Source organism: Pimephales promelas, chromosome 6, assembly GCF_988280905.1.
Source record: "Pimephales promelas chromosome 6, fPimPro1.hap1.1, whole genome shotgun sequence".
NCBI classification, from domain to species: Eukaryota; Metazoa; Chordata; class Actinopteri; order Cypriniformes; family Leuciscidae; genus Pimephales; species Pimephales promelas.
In genome coordinates, this window is record NC_142774.1 from 42,497,536 (window position 1) to 42,518,961 (window position 21,426).

The 21,426-nt window shown below is 43.8% G+C and overlaps 1 protein-coding gene across 4 annotated transcripts; it reads left to right on the top strand.

The window, feature by feature from the left end:
• The first annotated feature begins 1,938 nt into the window (after positions 1-1,938).
• On the top strand, positions 1,939-20,733 carry ildr2a (immunoglobulin like domain containing receptor 2a). Of its 4 annotated transcripts, XM_089132615.1 has the most exons (11): positions 1,939-2,112; positions 4,393-4,725; positions 8,042-8,161; positions 10,512-10,568; positions 11,461-11,607; positions 12,037-12,255; positions 13,041-13,160; positions 13,578-13,785; positions 14,031-14,721; positions 17,860-17,963; positions 18,642-20,733. In XM_089132615.1, exons 1-10 carry the CDS (start codon positions 1,998-2,000, stop codon positions 17,950-17,952), a joined length of 2,103 nt encoding a protein of 700 aa, XP_088988741.1. In that variant the 5' UTR covers positions 1,939-1,997; the 3' UTR covers positions 17,953-17,963; positions 18,642-20,733. The 4 variants fall into 4 exon arrangements, with proteins under 4 accessions (XP_088988741.1, XP_039551134.2, XP_088988743.1 ...); XM_039695200.2 differs by lacking the exon at positions 17,860-17,963; XM_089132617.1 differs by lacking the exon at positions 13,041-13,160.
• Positions 20,734-21,426: the final 693 nt, after the last annotated feature.

Below are 21,426 nucleotides of genomic sequence, written 5' to 3' on the forward strand. Positions count from 1 at the left end.
GCTCTACTGGTACAGCGCTACACCTTCATGTGTGTCATTACCACCTTTTGGTTGAGACAATCAAATTAAGTTTTTGGAAATTATCTTAAATAATTATAAATAATCTGATACATTTTCGTATCAATCATGTTTATAACAACAATGTTTATATTTGTAAATAAAACAAATATTAATCACGTAAACTGTGTAATAGACGTCCGAATAAGGTAAAAAAAAAAAAAAGAAAAAAAAAAAGACCGCGTTCAGTCCAATGTTGAACATCAATGACAATAATAATAATAATAATAATAACTTTAATTTATATAGCGCCTTTCAAAGTACCCAAGGACGCTTAACAAAGGACATGAAATGGGAAGGGGGGAGTTAAGGAGGAGGCACGGGGCCGAGGCAGCTAGAGCCCAAAGGCCTCAGTGGGTCATGGTTGGGTCATGGTTGGACGTCCAAATAGGAGACCTAGTTTGGACGTTGAATAGATGTCCAGAATAGGTCATGGACCGACGGACCTACATGATCTGCACGTGTGATGACCGAATTTTCCTTTTAGGAGTGCCAATTCACGGTCAATTGACTGGTTATGTTGGAATAACAGTCCACAAAACAGCAATCATACTAAAGAACAGTATTCATATCAACAGATTCATAATAAATGAGCTAGAAAGGGGGGAACAAAAAACAAAAAAACTGTCAAAAATCAATGGTTTCTGAAACTTGCCAAAGGCAGACCGTGACCTGCTAGTGGCGGCTACCATAGATATCTATATATAAAGGCTAGATGTCTCACGGCGGACTATTTATCGTCATCACTGGCGGCCATCTTGTCACAGACAGGCTTTCTGGCGGGCTCTGTGGTATCTGATGTAAGAAATACTCTTATCTCGTTGAAATCTTGACGGATTTACAAACGGTTTGGTTTCTTACAAACGTTATTAATGTGGCTATAATTCTGGATGATTATTTATTTATACACTTATTATTAATAATTATGCATCATAACTACATCTCTGCCGTTTATAACAAACCAGACCGTTTGAAAATCGGTAGAAAATTGAGCAAGTTACGGTGATTTAAAAAGTACATGCACCATTAAAACAATGTTACCAGTGAGCGAGCTGCCTGTGACAAGATGGCCGCCAGGTGCAGACGTCGACCTCCATTGGCCAGCAGCGCGGACGAGTATCTAGCCTTTATATAGATATCTATGGCGGCTACTGCCAGACAGTGAAAGATTGAACCCCTACTGATTATCCCTGCGTTCACAATAGTAGGCCTAGCTATAGGCTATTTTACTGGTTCAAAATCCATTTGACCATCGTGTTTAATCAATAAACAATGCAAAAAACAAGTAAGTTTTGAACCTGTTGTGTTAGACAAAACCACATGACACATAGCGTGTGACAACATGCCCCGGCCGACTCACACACTAATACACCGATATAACACTAAAACACTAGAGGGCGAAATCATTATTGATTCAAGTCTAATCAACTTCTTGAATTAATGCTTTAGAGTCATGATGATCGTCTTTACCGGTTTAGTGTGGATTTGTGAAAAGCTGATAATGTAACGGGAACATTGACGTAAAATGTAAAAATACATAATTTCTTACAATTGTTGTTTTTTTTTTTGGTCATGTTATTTAGATTTGTATAGTTTATGTTTTTATATGAAAAGTGAAATATCACACTTTCATTATATATATATATGATATAATGGATTCATATATACATTCACATATTCATATATATAATTTATACATAATGATATGTATATAATAATATATATAATGAAAGTGTGATATTTTGTCATATTATATATATTCATATATATAATGTATACATAATGATATATGTATATAATAATATATATACAATGAAAGTGTGATATTTTGTTGAAAATAAAACCCCTCCTTGCAAGTCCTCGGTAACGCGCTCTGGGTGGCGCGCGCCTCCGTTCACTCAGACCCGTTACTCGCGAGACGCAGAAGAGACGGACGGAAAATGAAGCGAAAAACACGAGGAAAACACGATCGGAATTCTGCTACGGGTAACGGAACGGAACGGTTTAGAAGGATTTCACTCGTCAGATGCTGGATTTCACTCCTGGCGTTCACAGGTGCGTCACTTTCTGGGAGTTTGGAGAAGTTGAGCGGCAACAACAGGTTGTTTTCACTCTTCACACGGTTTACAGTCCAGCAACTCCACTAACTCGGTTTTGATTCGAGAATCATTCAGTTGTATTTAGTGCCAGTGAAGCGGCTCTTAGCGACTCTACTGTAAATGTGACGCACTGACGCCTGATATTTATCAGCACATTCACTTCATGTGATTCACATTTATTTTAAGGTTTATTTTGTTGTATTTGGTAAGTTGGTCCGTGAGCGAAATACAGGAGAGGAATATTGAAGCTGCATCCACTGTCTTACATAAATCAGCATAAAATGATCATCTTCAGTTGTTGAAATATTTAAGTTGTCAGCAGTTGTTTTATTACCATGGTAACGGTGTAAAACTGCTTACAGAGCAGTACCTCAGTGTATGTGTGGGGGTTTCTGAGCTTAACTAGTGTAATGTTGTGGTTGATGTCTAACTAAAGCCTCTGTAATCAAGAGCAGAACTGCTCTAACCCTGAGATTCCGTCAAATCAGTGCAAACAGTTACAGTCACAGCATATCTCATCTCAGTCACAGCTCAGGTGTGTTACAGTTACAGCTCAGGTGTGTTACAGCTCAGCTCAGGTGTGTTACAGTTACAGTTACAGCTCAGGTGTGTTACAGTTACAGTCACAGCTCAGGTGTGTTACAGTCACAGCTCAGGTGTGTTACAGTTACAGGTACAGCTCAGCTCAGGTGTGTTACAGTTACAGTTACAGCTCAGCTCAGGTGTGTTACAGTTACAGTTACAGCTCAGGTGTGTTACAGTTACAGTCACAGCTCAGGTGTGTTACAGCTCAGCTCAGGTGTGTTACAGTTACAGCTCAGGTGTGTTACAGCTCAGCTCAGGTGTGTTACAGTTACAGCTCAGGTGTGTTACAGTTACAGCTCAGGTGTGTTACAGTTACAGCTCAGGTGTGTTACAGTTACAGTTACAGCATATCTCATCTCAGTCACAGCTCAAGTGTGTTACAGTTACAGCTCAGCTCAGGTGTGTTACAGTCACAGCTCAGGTGTGTTACAGTTACAGCTCAGGTGTGTTACAGCTCAGCTCAGGTGTGTTACAGTTACAGTTACAGCATATCTCATCTCAGTCACAGCTCAGGTGTGTTACAGTTACAGTTACAGCTCAGGTGTGTTACAGTTACAGCTCAGGTGTGTTACAGTTACAGCTCAGGTGTGTTACAGTTACAGTTACAGCATATCTCATCTCAGTCACAGCTCAGGTGTGTTACAGTTACAGCTCAGCTCAGGTGTGTTACAGTCACACTGAACCAGCGTTTATACAGTTTTACTGTAAGAAATTATATTTATATCTCTCCTTACTCGAGTCGTTATCCTATCGCATTACTTTTAAGACCTGAAACTGTCTTTCTGTCTGTCTGAACTGTCTGAAGACTAAGACCTGAATACAGGACACTAAATCTGTTAATTTTGTTACAGAACAAGTTTCCACAGCGGTCTCATTTGATGAACTACAGAGTTTTAGAAATTTAAAAGCCTCCAAAGTAAAAACTGAACAAACACAACCTAAATCTGAAACCCTTTCTCATCAAACACATGGTCTGCTCCTTCCCGTTACCAGTGAACACTCCCTGCTGCTGCTGTCTTACTCTCTATCTGTCTGTCTGAATCCCACAGGTCATATTTAAACCAGCTGTTTCTGGGTGTGTGTTAGTTTATAAACCCAACACAATCTGAGACGCTCTTCTGTTGACTGACTAATGATCGCAGATATTCAGAAGCTCAGAGCAATGTGTGTGTGAGAGTGTAAGTGTGTGTGTGAGAGTGTAAGTGTGTGTGTGAGAGTGTGTGTGTGTGTGTGTGTGTGTGAGTGTAAGTGTGTGTGTGTGTGTGGGAAGCATATGGAATGTGTTTGTTCATAGTTTGAGTATCTATTTTTAAATGTTCACCTTGTTCATGTCATGAGGAGTAACAGTTTTGTCAGTGTAATCTCTGTGATGAACTGATAAAGCTGATATCACTCCCTTATTCTCATATTCCCGTTTCCCTGAAGAAGAATGTCACATAATGAAAGATAAATGTTGCGGACACTGATTCACATGTACTAACTGAAGTCTAAGAAGTGTTGGTGCCTGAATGTGTTTAAGCGAGCGGTGTGTGCTGAGTCAGTGATGATGATAATGACAGTGTGTGACAGCAGACAGAAACACACACTCCCCGTCTCAGTTTCTGTGGCTTGTTTGTGATGCTCATCTGTGTTTGTCTTGTGTCGATGTCAGCGGTGTCGCGGGGTGAGGCCGTGCAGGTCTCGGTGCGTGACGAGCGCCGCTTCGCCATGCTCTTCCAGCCGGTGGTCCTGCCGTGTCAGTACACCAGCGTCTCCTCGCAGACTCCAGTGGTCCAGTGGTGGTACAAGTCGTACTGTCGCGATCGCACGCGCGACGCCTTCCGCTTCCCCGACGCGCTGGCGCTGCATGGCTCCGAGCTCGGCTCCGCGGTGCACCTGGACTGCGGAGACACCGGTCGCACCGTGAGGATCGTGGCGTCGGGTCAGGGATCCTCCATCACTCTGGCTGAGCACTACAAGGGGCGGGACATCTCCATCATCAACAGTGAGTCAGCTCAGCTGTCAATCAAACACTCGACTCCCTGTCAATCAATCACTCGACTCCCTGTCAATCAAACACTCGACTCCCTGTCAATCAAACACTCGACTCCCTGTCAATCAAACACTCGACTCTCTGTCAATCAAACACTCGACTCCCTGTCAATCAAACACTCGACCCTCTGTCAATCAAACACTCGACTCCCTGTCAATCAAACACTCGACTCTCTGTCAATCAAACACTCGACCCTCTGTCAATCAAACACTCGACTCTCTGTCAATCAATCACTCGACTCCCTGTCAATCAAACACTCGACTCCCTGTCAATCAATCACTCGACTCCCTGTCAATCAAACACTCGACCCTCTGTCAATCAAACACTCGACTCCCTGTCAATCAAACACTCGACTCTCTGTCAATCAAACACTCGACCCTCTGTCAATCAAACACTCGACTCTCTGTCAATCAATCACTCGACTCCCTGTCAATCAAACACTTGACTCCCTGTCAATCAATCACTCGACTCCCTGTCAATCAAACACTCGACTCCCTGTCAATCAAACACTCGACTCCCTGTCAATCAAACACTCGACTCCCTGTCAATCAAACACTCGACTCTCTGTCAATCAAACACTCGACCCTCTGTCAATCAATCACTCGACTCCCTGTCAATCAAACACTCGACTCCCTGTCAATCAAACACTCGACTCTCTGTCAATCAAACACTCGACCCTCTGTCAATCAATCACTCGACTCCCTGTCAATCAAACACTCGACCCTCTGTCAATCAAACACTCGACCCTCTGTCAATCAAACACTCGACTCCCTGTCAATCAAACACTCGACCCTCTGTCAATCAAACACTCGACCCTCTGTCAATCAAACACTCGACCCTCTGTCAATCAAACACTCGACCCTCTGTCAATCAAACACTCGACCCTCTGTCAATCAAACACTCGACCCTCTGTCAATCAAACACTCGACCCTCTGTCAATCAAACACTCGACCCTCTGTCAATCAAACACTCGACTCTCTGTCAATCAAACACTCGACTCCCTGTCAATCAATCACTCGACTCCCTGTCAATCAAACACTCGACTCCCTGTCAATCAAACACTCGACTCCCTGTCAATCAAACACTCGACTCTCTGTCAATCAAACACTCGACCCTCTGTCAATCAAACACTCGACCCTCTGTCAATCAAACACTCGACCCTCTGTCAATCAAACACTCGACTCCCTGTCAATCAAACACTCGACCCTCTGTCAATCAAACACTCGACCCTCTGTCAATCAAACACTCGACTCCCTGTCAATCAAACACTCGACCCTCTGTCAATCAAACACTCGACCCTCTGTCAATCAAACACTCGACTCCCTGTCAATCAAACACTCGACCCTCTGTCAATCAAACACTCGACCCTCTGTCAATCAAACACTCGACCCTCTGTCAAACACTCGACCCTCTGTCAATCAAACACTCGACCCTCTGTCAATCAAACACTCGACCCTCTGTCAATCAAACACTCGACTCTCAGCTCAGCAGACGAGATGTCCGTCATGACTGTTGAGCTTCATGAGGGTTTCTCAGATTAAAAACTCTTTTACAGAAGTGACCTGGTCAAGATGAGCAGCACAACATTATCAAAAAAGTAAAAATAAATAAATAAATAAGATAGTAAAGAAGAAACAGAAAATCCCCCTAGCATTAAAACATACCGACAATTATGACATAATTATAATTTACTCACCACTCAACTATGAGTGGTGAGTAAATGACGCCCGAATCATTAGTTTAACGAGCTTTAGATGTCTGTAAGTTTTGAAAAGCTCCCTGAATGTTGAAGGTTAGACGTGAAGTGTAAATGCTGATGCACTTTGAGATCTACTATGAGTTTCTCAAGACAAAAGAGTCAGTGTGTGTGTGTGTGTGTGTGTGTGTGTGTGTGTGTTGGATCAGATCCTGCTGCTGTTTAGTGGAGTGAAGCGTTCAAAGACACTAGAGTTTGAATAGAAGTGTGAGACAGGCTCACGATTGATAACATGGCAACACATTTACCCAGCATTCCTTCGCTCACTCATTCAGAGCTGAAATACTGCTTTACATTTACTGTGTGAGACAGGAGAGATTCTTGTGCTTCTCCCAGGAGTCACACACACACACACACTCACACACTCACACACTCACACACTCACACACACACACACACACACACAGACACACACACACACACACACACACACACACACACACACACACACACACACACACAGTAAACATTTAAAAGTAATGTCCCCGAATGTTTCAAGAATGGTACAGTGGAACGTTCACATAACCAACATTTTTTTTTAAAATCTTTAATAAACTGGAGATTTTGACCAATCAGAAATAGTTTAATGGCAAAAAAAACCAAAATGTTGTTAGAATTCATTTTTGTTGGCTGGTCCATTGTCTCTGTGATTCAGATCCAGCTCGTGTTTACAATCAATAACTGAATGAAGATGTAAATATGTGAATTTATTCTCTGTTCCCTTAACGGAAATGATGAAGCGGGAATCATAAATCTCACGAGCGTTACTTAATTATATATTTCAGCAAAAACACACATTGATCGACTGGAAGTGAACATAACCTAGCTATTAGTTATAATCTACAGCTGAAATGATGAAGGAATATGTAACAATCAAAGAATGTATGGTAATTTTCTTTAATTAGCATTACAAAAACTAACGTCAGACACATCTGAGTTCTGCTGTCGATAAACCCCCGTACGGACACAGAAGTGCAGCAATGGAGACGCGCCGCAGGAAGTGCTGCTCATTGTGCCGGCTGTTTCCTGTTCCTCACAGTACTCTGTTCACTCACTCCTGCGGAAAAACACAATTTTCTGAGTTGGAATGTGAGTGATTTTTAGTTAATGATGCGTATCGTGTGTAAGAAGCTGAGATAATTCAACTCACACTCGCCTCATGTGAACACGTCTGATGTTTGAGTCATTATTAAAGAATTTGTTCACCCAAAAATGAAAATTCCCTCATAATTGACTCTCCCTCGTGTCGCTCCAAACCTGTAGGACTTCCGTTCATTTTCAGAACACAAATGAGGATGTTTTAGCCTAGTTGAAAGAAATCTGAGAGATTCAACCAAAACTCTACTGCTTCAAACACATAAAGAGATGTGAAAATAATGTGATTTGTGTGCTAAAGTGGATTAATCCACGTCTTCTAAAGAGACTCAATCGCTTTATTTGATGAACAGATTTATGTCTGTGTGTCTGTCTGATGTGTGTGTGTGTGTGTGTGTGTGTGTGTGTGTGTCTCAGAGGCTGATCTGCGCATCGGTGAGCTGCAGTGGGGCGACAGTGGCGTTTACTTCTGTAAAGTGGTGATCTCTGACGATCTGGAGGGTCAGAATGAAGCGCATGTGGAGCTGCTTGTGCTGGGTGAGTGCACTACACTGCATACTACAATACACACTACACTATACTACACTACATGCTATAATACACACTACACTATACACTACACACTATTCACTACACACTATTCTACACACTACCCTGCACTTCAAACTACACTACACTATACACTACACTACACTACATACTTCAATACACTACCCTACACTGCATGCATACTACAATACACACAATAATGCACTCTACGCTACACTATACTACACTACATACAACACTACACTTCACACTACACACTATTCACTACACTGCATTACACACTATTCTACTCTCCAAACTACACTACACTATACACTACATAACACACTACACTGCACTACATACTACACTACAACCTACACTACACACTACACTATAGTACACTACATACAATAATGCACACTACACTACATACTACACTATACTTCACACTACACACTATTCACTACACTACACTACACACTACACTGCACTACATACTACATATACGAGATATACGTGATTATAACCATGAACTAAATACAGTGATTAAATAACAGAGTTAAGGTTGCAAATTAAAATAAAAAACAGTCAATGCATTTGCAGTTATTGATAAATCTAGATTTTTCAGAAATGCAAAAAAACAATATATATATATATTTGACCACAGAACCATGTGCTGCCATGGCAACAGTGCAGCATCCAGCTGTGCGGCGTGACGCTAGCGCTCTCTGTGCAGATGTGGACGGAGACGGAGAGAGTTATTTACCCTTCGTCTCAGTGAAGCTGAGCTTGAAATCTTTAGGAAGCAACTGGACAAAAATTAGAGATGTCAATCAAAAAAAGCAGCAGTGAAAGATTATTACAGTAATTTAATAAAAGTGCTCATTACTTTAATGAAGTCCAATAATAATGATGTGCTTAATCATCAAAATATTGCATATTCTCAACATGTCAAGCAGCCAGATATCAGAACGAGTCCGCATCTGCTCTCGCCTCATTACGACCCGAACCCGTCTGTGGAGCACAGAAAACACCATCTTGTGAAAAGTCTCTCTGTGTCCCAGTTCACGTGCTTTTGCACTGCTCTATAAACAGTGCGATCGGTGCGTGTGTGTGTGTGTGTGTTCACACTGGGAGTTCCTTTCAATACCTGGATGATTAATTAACCAAGAAGATGAAGTGTGTAATGTTGGACTCAGCTGACGAAATAACCTCATGTCGTTCATACAGTACACACTTGAGTGTATAGTGCGTCATTTGGGACTCAACTTTTGTTTCTCTCCACACAATGAAGGTCAATGGGGTCCAATGCGTCCCCTGTAGTTTGGCAGCGACGCGGAGCCGGAATGCGCTTTAGCCTCGAGCAACACAGCAGCTCCTTCCTGTTTCCGGATCAGGACCGTCTGTAGATTACACTAGAGTTTGTGAAATGATGTAAGATTGAGCAAAATAATCGAGAGGTTTTTGAGAAATGGCTTGAAGGAGCTGCAGGAACGCATTTAGGATTTATTTGGATTCATAGTATGAAGAAAATAAGTGAACCGAACTAAAGCAAAACTTCCATGTAGAATAAGCTGTTCTATGAATATGCAGATGAGCCCCGCCTCCACTCACTCACTCCACTGGTTGCCGATCACACGTTGATCTGATTGGTTACGAGGTGGTTTGTGACGTCAGAAACACCAGCGATTTGTGTTGACATGAACTTACACATGTATAAACACCACACTGACACATAAACTACATTAAAAGCCAGATTATAATAAAAGACTTTAGTACCTCAAATGCTGATAAATGTGTGTAATGCCGTTCAGTGTCAGTGATTGACCTTTGACCTCGAGGATTAAACATGAGGAGTTTCTACAGACTCTCTTCATGCAGTCGTACACACACACACACACACACACACACTCCTCGCTGAGAAACGTCTTGCCCTTGTTTGTGTGTAAGCTAAGGCTAGCATCACTGTTCTCAGCTCAGCGCAGGAGTCGTGTGTTAGCAGCGGCTCAACAGGACAGGGTTAGGGATGAGTCTCTCAATCCTTCATGTTTCTGCTCACACACACTTCACCATCTTCTCTCTGTTTGCATGAAATCAACACATGATTCCTCTTTCTCAGCTCTGCTGCTCTGCTTAACCTCCCTCTCTCTCTCTCTCTCTCTCTCTCTCTCTCTCTATGTCTCTCTCTCATCTGTTTCTCTCCCCCTCACTCTCTCTCTTCCTCTCTCTCTCTCCCTCCCTCTCCCCTCCCTCTCTCTCTCTCTCTCTCTTTCTCTCCCCCCCCCCTCTCTCTCTCTCTACCTCCCCCCCTCTCTCTCTCTCTACCTCTCTCTCTCCGTCTCATCTGTCTCTCCAGGTCAGACAGTTTTGGCCGATGATCTTCTGCCTGGCTTTAATGTGGAGATTGTTCCAGGTACGAGCTCCCAAACGCACACTTGTCTGTTTCCTGTCCGAGCCGCCTCACTTCCTGTCTGTAATTCTTTAATTCCCCTGTGATGTCATTTCCTGATAACTGTAAACATTACACTAAGAAACCTGCTGTTGTGTGACTGTGAGAGATGGCGTGACGAGTATCTCGGATGGCGACGGTCCGCCGAAGGCCTCGTCCGCTCCGCTCGTGTTCTGTGACGGCGGCTGTTAGAGATCAGGGAACTTCTGATCGATGAGACGGTCGTATTATTGAATTGGATTATTTTATATCCCCTTTTGACACACGGAGCACTGCTATTAGTTCCAGCGTAAGCTCTCGAAGCTCAGCGTTTCCTGAGGATGTGTGTGTTCAGGATGGTTTGTTTGTTCCGGAGTCTGTATCTGATCCCGTTACTCATTAACACTGGAGGAACTTCCCGGAGGATTTCACATGTTAGCGGGTCGTTTAACTGGTTAACTGGTTAACTGTTTAACTAGTGCTTTTGGGGCTTTACATGAGGTTTTAATTCATTTGAACTCTGTTACTGCATTTCGCATATTTGAAAATCTTTTTTGTCGAAATTATGATGAATGAGTTCCACGTGGAAACCAGACACATCTGGGCTTTAGATGTGTGTGTGTGTGTTCCTTCATGGAGTATTTGGAGTGTTTGTGCAACACATTCCTCTGAGATCCTCAGTCGGTTCTCTTGCTCATCCGGCTCTTACCTGGAAAACACCTGAACGCAAGTTATAATATCACACGTGTTTGCTAACTGCATCCATCCATCATCCATCCATCCATCCACTCTCCGTCCATCTGATGAACACAGTGATGATGATGATGGTGATGATGGTGATGATGATGATGGTGATGAGCTCTGTTCTCTCTGCTAGAGTGGGTGTTTGTGAGCGCTGTGGTCGTGGGCAGTGCTCTGGTCCTCCTGCTGGTGGGAGTTTGCTGGTGTCAGTGTTGTCCTCACTCTTGCTGCTGTTACGTCAGATGCTGCTGCTGCCCAGAGACCTGCTGCTGCCCTCGACACCGTGAGTACCACACACACACACACACACACACACACACACACACACCAGTGCAGGTCAAACAATCAAGATCAAAACACTACACAAGCATACAAACACATATTAGCTCATGTTATTGCATTACTATCAGGCACAAACCTGAGCTGCAGTGGGTGAGAGGCAACATCATTTGACTGTGTGATGAGCACCACGTGACAAACCTCAGTACTTCAGTACTCATTGATTTTGTAACAAAAGCATGTCAGAACTCTTTAAACATTTCCTCCTCCATTAGAGTAATTGAATTAAAAGGAGAAAACGGACCACAGAAGATAAGTTTACGCCATTGCATATTTTACATACTAGCATTGCATTGCATATGAACTGGGTAAATTAAATCTTTTAAATGGCCGGGTTGCCATGCTACATGACTTCGGTCTTTCTCTCCAATAGTGTATGAAGCAGGAAAGGGGATCAAGACAGCAGCGCCCACACCAGTGCCCATGTTCCCTCCATACTACATAGCTGGGATGCCCACCATGGTGCCCATTGCCCCACCCTCCCTTATCGACCCACACCTGTCCATCGACCCTCACCTGTCCATCGACCCACACCTGTCCATCGACCCACACCTGTCCGCCTCAGCATCGCTGGAGCACAACGGCTCGGCAGGTGAGCACTAGAGTAAACATGTTTCACTGCTGGTGAAAGTCTGTTGTGACTGTGTTAGACACTCCAAACCACAGCATGATTTACTGACCTGTTATTAAATAGTTCTGACCACAGCGGTATTTCAGAGCTTTACCACAGAAGAGATTTGGGACGTTTCAATAACTCAATGAATCGAACACTGAAATCCAAACATTTCAAGTTTACAGTGATACAGCTGCAACACACTCATGCATTCCCTTCACACTGCTACTGCCATAATAGAGATTGCACTTGAGAGCAAATGCACCACAATGTGTCGTATTAAAAACATACAGCTCAAATAAAGTTATAAATGTTATTTAGTACATATATATTTATACTATATAACTGATCAAAATGCTAGAGTAAGCAAATATTAAGTGTGCTGCTTACTCTCACTCTTTCAATTGCATTCCTCCTCCTCGCTCAGTTTACGTCAATTCAGACGGTTCTTAGAGCTCAGATCGAGTCACAAACTCAAGCCCTGTGTTGGACCGCGGGCAAAATCTGTTTACTTTCACCTCTTGTTAAGTATTATATTAACATACGAACCTCTACGAACGATAATATTATGATTTAACATTCAATATTAGTCCCCATATTCTCTCACGAGGAGCAGGATTCTATAAGCCCACAGAAGAATGGGCCAAAAAATTGTTTCTCATCAGAAAACAGGACAGGACTGTTTTAAAATGGCCTGAGTCTGTTTCCCTGAGTTATCAAAAACAATATTCTTACAACACACACACATGATGTATCTTCTGTAGTGCGGAGTGGTTTCCATCTGCAGTCTGCATCAGATCAGAGCTCTCTGAAGGTGCTGCAGTTCGTGGAGAAGCAGCTCGCTCAGTTCAACCCGTCACAGACGCTGAGCAGCAGCCGAGACTGTAAGAGATGAACGCCATTCCAGACGCCACATGACCACTGCACGCCATCCACTGTGTATTTCACTGCACCCGAGCCACTGCATGATCCACAGCACCTGATCCACTGCACACACTCACTGCACATGATCCATTGCACATTTCACAGTGGTTGATCCACTGCATGCACACACTCCACATGTCTCCTGCCTCCTATTTTTTCCTGCCTGAAGAGCTGCATGTTTGTCTCTGCATTCCTTGTGGTCTTTAACCCTTCATTCTTTCATAAAGTACTGCAAATTCTGCTTGATGTTCCTGGAATAAAATGAGGATAGGAGTTACAAGAACGATTTCAAATATTCTAATGTCAAATAATTGTGGTAAGAATTTGCACAGAATAAAAAGAGGTCGATGCCTTTGCTGATTTCTGCTTATCTGCAGCCTGCAGTATGTCCGAGCTGAGTTCATTACATGATGCAGAAACGGACTTCCATCAAACCTATCGACAAGTACAAAAAAAGGCTCTGCCAGTCATCCCTGATCTTGATGATCCCACTGACCTCCGGACCACAGATTTATCTCCCATTCGTGAGGGACGATACACACGACAGCCGCAGCATAGAAATCATGTCCCGGATGACAACCGCAGGTAATGGATGAGGTGTAGTATTTATATAGCACATTTCATACACAATGGTAATTCAAAGTGAAGGAATCAAAGTAAATAAGAATAATTAAAACAGTTTAGAATAAAAAATAAAATAAAGTTATACCCCTATCTGAGATGGAAGAGATTGAGCCGGTTTTAGTAGATTCCACTCTTCACTAGTCTGAATACACACCAATTAGTTTAATAGTTTTGATCGTTTTGAATTCATAAATCATTCTTTCCAGGTGGAACCCTCGCTCCGAGCACCTGCAGAGAAAGGCTTTCCTGGATCACGGACGGACCGGATCTCTGGATGAGCTCGAGGAGTTCGCAATGACATATATGCAGCGAGGACGTCACGGAGAGCTTGGAAATCGGGAGGATGACTACAGAACACACGAACGGGAGTGTGAAAGGGAAAGAGAGCGAGAACGGGAGCGCGAGAGGGAGAGAGAGCGAGAACGGGAGCTGGAGCGGGATCGATACCCATTTTATTCTTCCAAACGTTATTCTCCAAAGGCCAGTCCAGCGAGACGCCTGCCCAGCCCTCCGCCACTGCCTGGGATGAGGCGGGACGTGCAGGATAATGAACAACCCCAACGGGATCCACGGGATCAGAGAGATTCCAGCAGTACCGGGAGCAGAAGAGACTATGATGATGCCCTTCTCAACCGTTTATTGGAGCGTAAAGCTAAAGCTGGGAAGAGTGGCTCTTCAAAGGCGGGTCGTACTGAAGAGGACTCGGAAACACCTTCCAAAAACAGCTCCAAGAAAACCAGTGAGCGTCTCCACAGCAGGTCCTCGAGCAACCAGTCTCCTCGCCAGCGACCGGCAGAGGATAGGGAATCTCTGCCTCCCTACGCAGAGAAGGAGTTGGAGCGTTCCCGAGGAGCCGAGACCGGACAACAACGCTCCGGTAACGGGCAGAGGAGAGTGGTGAGTGACCTGTAGGACTCTGTGTGACTGAGTGACCTGTAGGACTCTGTGTGACTGAGTGACCTGTAGGACTCTGTGTGACTGAGTGACCTGTAGGACTCTGTGTGACTGAGTGACCTGTAGGACTCTGTGTGACTGAGTGACCTGTAGGACTCTGTGTGACTGAGTGACCTGTAGGACATTGTGTGACTGAGTGACCTGTAGGACTCTGTGTGACTGAGTGACCTGTAGGACTCTGTGTGACTGAGTGACCTGTAGGACTCTGTGTGACTGAGTTACCTGTAGGACTCTGTGTGACTGAGTGACCTGTAGGACTCTGTGTGACTGACTGACCTGTAGGACTCTGTGTGACTGAGTGACCTGTAGGACTCTGTGTGACTGACTGACCTGTAGGACTCTGTGTGACTGAGTGACCTGTAGGACTCTGTGTGACTGAGTGACCTGTAGGACTCTGTGTGACTGAGTGACCTGTAGGACTCTGTGTGACTGACTGACCTGTAGGACTCTGTGTGACTGAGTGACCTGTAGGACTCTGTGTGACTGAGTTACCTGTAGGACTCTGTGTGACTGAGTGACCTGTAGGACTCTGTGTGACTGACTGACCTGTAGGACTCTGTGTGACTGACTGACCTGTAGGACTCTGTGTGACTGAGTGACCTGTAGGACTCTGTGTGACTGAGTGACCTGTAGGACTCTGTGTGACTGACTGACCTGTAGGACTCTGTGTGACTGAGTGACCTGTAGGACTCTGTGTGACTGAGTTACCTGTAGGACTCTGTGTGACTGAGTGACCTGTAGGACTCTGTGTGACTGACTGACCTGTAGGACTCTGTGTGACTGACTGACCTGTAGGACTCTGTGTGACTGAGTGACCTGTAGGACTCTGTGTGACTGAGTGACCTGTAGGACTCTGTGTGACTGACTGACCTGTAGGACTCTGTGTGACTGACTGACCTGTAGGACTCTGTGTGACTGACTGACCTGTAGGACTCTGTGTGACTGAGTGACCTGTAGGACTCTGTGTGACTGAGTGACCTGTAGGACTCTGTGTGACTGAGTGACCTGTAGGACTCTGTGTGACTGAGTGACCTGTAGGACTCTGTGTGACTGACTGACCTGTAGGACTCTGTGTGACTGAGTGACCTGTAGGACTCTGTGTGACTGAGTTACCTGTAGGACTCTGTGTGACTGAGTGACCTGTAGGACTCTGTGTGACTGACTGACCTGTAGGACTCTGTGTGACTGACTGACCTGTAGGACTCTGTGTGACTGAGTGACCTGTAGGACTCTGTGTGACTGAGTGACCTGTAGGACTCTGTGTGACTGACTGACCTGTAGGACTCTGTGTGACTGAGTGACCTGTAGGACTCTGTGTGACTGAGTTACCTGTAGGACTCTGTGTGACTGAGTGACCTGTAGGACTCTGTGTGACTGACTGACCTGTAGGACTCTGTGTGACTGACTGACCTGTAGGACTCTGTGTGACTGACTGACCTGTAGGACTCTGTGTGACTGAGTGACCTGTAGGACTCTGTGTGACTGAGTGACCTGAAGGACTCTGTGTGACTGAGTTACCTGTAGGACTCTGTGTGACTGAGTGACCTGTAGGACTCTGTGTGACTGAGTGACCTGTAGGACTCTGTGTGACTGACTGACCTGTAGGACTCTGTGTGACTGAGTGACCTGTAGGACTCTGTGTGACTGAGTGACCTGTAGGACTCTGTGTGACTGACTGACCTGTAGGACTCTGTGTGACTGAGTGACCTGTAGGACTCTGTGTGACTGACTGACCTGTAGGACTCTGTGTGACTGACTGACCTGTAGGACTCTGTGTGACTGACTGACCTGTAGGACTCTGTGTGACTGAGTGACCTGTAGGACTCTGTGTGACTGAGTGACCTGTAGGACTCTGTGTGACTGACTGACCTGTAGGACTCTGTGTGACTGAGTGACCTGTAGGACTCTGTGTGACTGAGTTACCTGTAGGACTCTGTGTGACTGAGTGACCTGTAGGACTCTGTGTGACTGACTGACCTGTAGGACTCTGTGTGACTGACTGACCTGTAGGACTCTGTGTGACTGACTGACCTGTAGGACTCTGTGTGACTGAGTGACCTGTAGGACTCTGTGTGACTGAGTGACCTGTAGGACTCTGTGTGACTGAGTGACCTGTAGGACTCTGTGTGACTGAGTGACCTGTAGGACTCTGTGTGACTGACTGACCTGTAGGACTCTGTGTGACTGAGTGACCTGTAGGACTCTGTGTGACTGAGTTACCTGTAGGACTCTGTGTGACTGAGTGACCTGTAGGACTCTGTGTGACTGACTGACCTGTAGGACTCTGTGTGACTGACTGACCTGTAGGACTCTGTGTGACTGAGTTACCTGTAGGACTCTGTGTGACTGAGTGACCTGTAGGACTCTGTGTGACTGACTGACCTGTAGGACTCTGTGTGACTGAGTGACCTGTAGGACTCTGTGTGACTGAGTGACCTGTAGGACTCTGTGTGACTGAGTGACCTGTAGGACTCTGTGTGACTGACTGACCTGTAGGACTCTGTGTGACTGACTGACCTGTAGGACTCTGTGTGACTGACTGACCTGTAGGACTCTGTGTGACTGACTGACCTGTAGGACTCTGTGTGACTGAGTGACCTGTAGGACTCTGTGTGACTGACTGACCTGTAGGACTCTGTGTGACTGACTGACCTGTAGGACTCTGTGTGACTGAGTGACCTGTAGGACTCTGTGTGACTGAGTGACCTGTAGGACTCTGTGTGACTGAGTGACCTGTAGGACTCTGTGTGACTTGTGTTCCTCTGAGAGGGGAATAAAACCCTTGGATCTGTGGACCTGTGTTTGTCTTTCATGGAAACGCATGCGATGGTGCAGTGAAAGAAAAGCACCAAGGTTCTACAGAATCCAATGCCTTAGAAAGGCTTTTAAAAAGGTTTTCAGGGATTTGAAGTATGTAGTCCTAAAACACAATTGGTAGCGTTATTGGAAAAACTCCTTGAAAACAGTCATTGAAAGAGAGAATCCAGAACATAAAAAATCAATTCACCAGAGACGCACTCTATAAGATTTCCTCTTGCCAGTCATCATCCTTACCATTTATTTCATTCATATCTCTTGTAGACATTTTTTGATGAACAAAGTGCACAGTTTGATTCCGACCTAGGTCTTTCGATCACGGTTCGATTTGTACCTCGATTTGACAACAGAAAATAACCTGTACACAGGTAACAAGAATGTCAAAAAAAAAATAAATCTTATCTCTGCCTGCTTGCTGCTTAATTCCTCCCCACAATGTGTTTGGATCACAGCTATAAACTCTAACACAACTAATGATAGAAACGGTCCCTCAAAGCACTAAGAAATGTTGAAAAAGAAATAAAAAAGTTCAAGGTATGACATTGATCAAATGTGTAAAGCAAAAATTAAGACAAGCCTGATGAAGGACAGTACAGGTGGTGTTTTTAGAGTCGGTGTGTGTGTGTCAGAGATCATTCCCTCACTTCCACTGTACAAGGCTTTCTCTGACATCTTTTCTTACTTTTACAAACACAGACGCAGCTGTAGCGTTTTACTGCGTCTAACGTCAAACTTTTCATCTTCATTAAATGAGATCCAAGAGTAAAATGTTGGTGATCAGACACACAGAAGCTCCATTTGTGTGCTTAAATACAGATGGAAATCTTATTGAGTGCAACTTGGAGAATCATGTAGCATTTCATGTTTTGATTTATATTTTGTATTTCTTTTTCTGAGTAATGTAACATACATGCCTGGTCCTAATATTTCCAGAATAATCACTGACAGCGCTTGACCTGCGACTCACTCTAGACGAGACTAACCCGCTCTAACTGACCAGCTCAACCGGCTCGCTCGCTCACTCTCTGTCATCTCTCTCTGACCAGAACACACTGCTGACCAGACACACTCTCGAGGTCTGATGTCCTCACACACGAGGACGAAACACTGCCGGCTCGTGACCCTGCGGAGAACCAGCCTGTGGAACCGAGGTTTGTGGGTCTGAGATATGTTTTACAGACTTCCCCTAAAATGGGTCATAGCTGTCATGGAGAAAATATACAGAGTTCATTCCTGAGGTACGCGGACACTCACTGGACGAGACTCTTCCTGACCGTTCAAGTGGATGAGTGTTGGATAAAAACATTTGCTACACAGTGAAATGATGATGTTTACATGAAATGTTGCTGAACGTTATATATGAGGTTATCATATCGTTTACTTCACACATGTTCATAATCTCAGAGCGCTCTGTATGAATGGAATGTTACTTTGTTACATTCTGACAAAATGTATCAGGAAACACATTCATAACTGCTGTTCGCTAACACATGTTGTGTTGTTCTTGCACAAGATATTAATATCATTGCAGATCTTGTTATACTCACATTTTCTATCAGTATTAAGTGATTTTCACATTAATAAATGTAATATTGTGTGTATTTTAGTGGATGATACTGACTGTCATGTAAAGCTGAGCAAATCTGTTTAAGGACACAGAGCAAGATTACAGGAAGTCATTTGGTTTCTGTGGTTCTGCAGGTTTATCACCCGAACTCATCATGTGAGATAAGACATTTCATGTAATGACTGTAACGAATTCATTGAAGCTCACGTCTGGATGATAAATGCTGATTTCTGAACCGCATAGCCGGCTAGTAATCTTCTCATACTAGTTTGACTGTATCCTTCTAAAGCAGAAACAGCAAGAGTAGTAGGGTTGGGTACCGAACTCGGTACTTTTAATGGCACGGACCGAATTACGTCAGAAGTACCGAGTAGCGATTCACACTAAATCAATCGATGTCATGCGCGGTTTCATTTACCACACACACACACTGAAGCACGCGTGACGCTCGCGGGGTTCTTCAGCCTCTGCAGTCTCACTACAGGACAACCTGAATGCATGAACTTCATCTCCAGAGCCGCTCTGAAGTTCGTCAGCATTCATCAGTTTCATTCTAGAAAAAACTATCGTTATATCATTAACACACAGAAACTCAAAGGTCTTCAGCACAACCCTTCAAAATAAAAGCTCGCTTTAACTTGATAATGTATTACTGTTGTACAGTAGAATTTACATATCTCAATTTAATAATAACACTAATAATGATTATCAAAAATGTATTTTTAAAGGAATAATCACACTTTTTCTTCTATATTGTAATTTTAACAGTATAAAGTTGTGTCGCATGTTCGTTGACACAAACATTTAATCTCGTGTAAAAGATCAATTAAATTAATATTTATTAATGTCTTCTTTTGATCACTAGAAAATTCACAACAAAGAATTTGTGGAAAACCAAACAATTCTTGGAATTTTTTTATTCCTAAGTGGTTGTGTTTATTAATATTCAAGCGTCACAGATGATGGCAGACAGAGACCAAGGCAGCTCTGGAATAATGGCAATAATACTTCTATAAATGATTTGGTTTCTTTACAGTTATTGACGTAAACATGCCTAAATTACAGAAAGAAAGTACCGTTGGGTGCCGGCACCGGATTTCAGGTACAGTAAATGCGAACAGAACCCAACCCTGAGGAGGAGTGTGTGTTTCTGAATGGAGCAATAGTTCAGGATTCCCTCGACGTCACAGTGTATTGTGCAGCGGACACAGCCGGTCCTTCAGCGAGAGCTATTGTTCTCCGAAGGGTCCGGTGTCCAGCGTGACGTCACCGGCTGATGACCTCATCAGATGCTGCCAGGGAATCTCAGACTGACGGCTGTGTGTGTTCACCTGCATTACTCTACTATTCTTTATCTAGTTAGCTGTATCAAACTAAAAATGATTTTATCCTAATACTTGAGAAAATCATAAAATAGAATTACATTGAAGATCATTTTTATGCAACTTTGTTTACATTTTGTATGCTTTCATATGTTTACTGTCTCATGCCTAAATGTGTATATTAGCTGTACGCAGACTCACATTATGTTATACATCATCAAATGACTTTCAGTAAAAACTTGACCAACACTTCTCCTAACACTCATTTATTCAGTGTTTTCTTCTGTTTCTGTGGCGTCACATTATTGCTGCAGCATTACGACTCTTACGCATGATGTGGTGTGTGTGTGTGTGTGTGTGTGTTTGTGTCGGTGTAAGTGTGTGTCATGAGGCTCTTTGTTCATTGTTGAGACAATAATGACACTCTCAAACACATCAGTTTAGAGATGGAAACATTACACACACACACACACACACACACACACACACACACAGATGCTTACACACTCACAACACAAACCCTCTGAATCTACTGCTAAAAAACGTTGTTTATTAATGAGTGATTTCCACATGACGATGTCCCTGGGTGGCATTAAAGTGAGTTTTTGTCTAATTCAGCTCCTACTGGGGACAGTTTTATCCCTTAACACACACACACACACACACACACACACACACACACACACTTAAGGATGGGGATCTCACACACACGCCCACAGACTCTCAGCTGGACAGATTATGTGTGTGTGTGTGTGTGGTTGTGATCTCTCACTCTCTGTTGATGAGAGGACTAATAGAGTCAGAGAGTGTCTGGATCTGTGAAGGTCCGCTAGATCATCACAGAAGAACACAGACGTCATGAGGGAACAGTTCAACTTTGACCTTTGCAGGTCGACTGCAGCTCATCACAATCGCTCTGCCAACAAAACTTTTAAATGTCAT

Coding starts and splice junctions, on each gene's coding strand:
- ildr2a (XM_089132615.1), top strand. CDS start 1,998: ATGAAGCGAAAAACACGAGGAAAACACGATCGGAATTCTGCTACGGGT. Junction 8,162..10,511: donor TGTGGAGCTGCTTGTGCTGG/GTGAGTGCACTA, acceptor CTGTCTCTCCAG/GTCAGACAGTTTTGGCCGAT. Junction 13,161..13,577: donor GCTGAGCAGCAGCCGAGACT/GTAAGAGATGAA, acceptor GCTTATCTGCAG/CCTGCAGTATGTCCGAGCTG.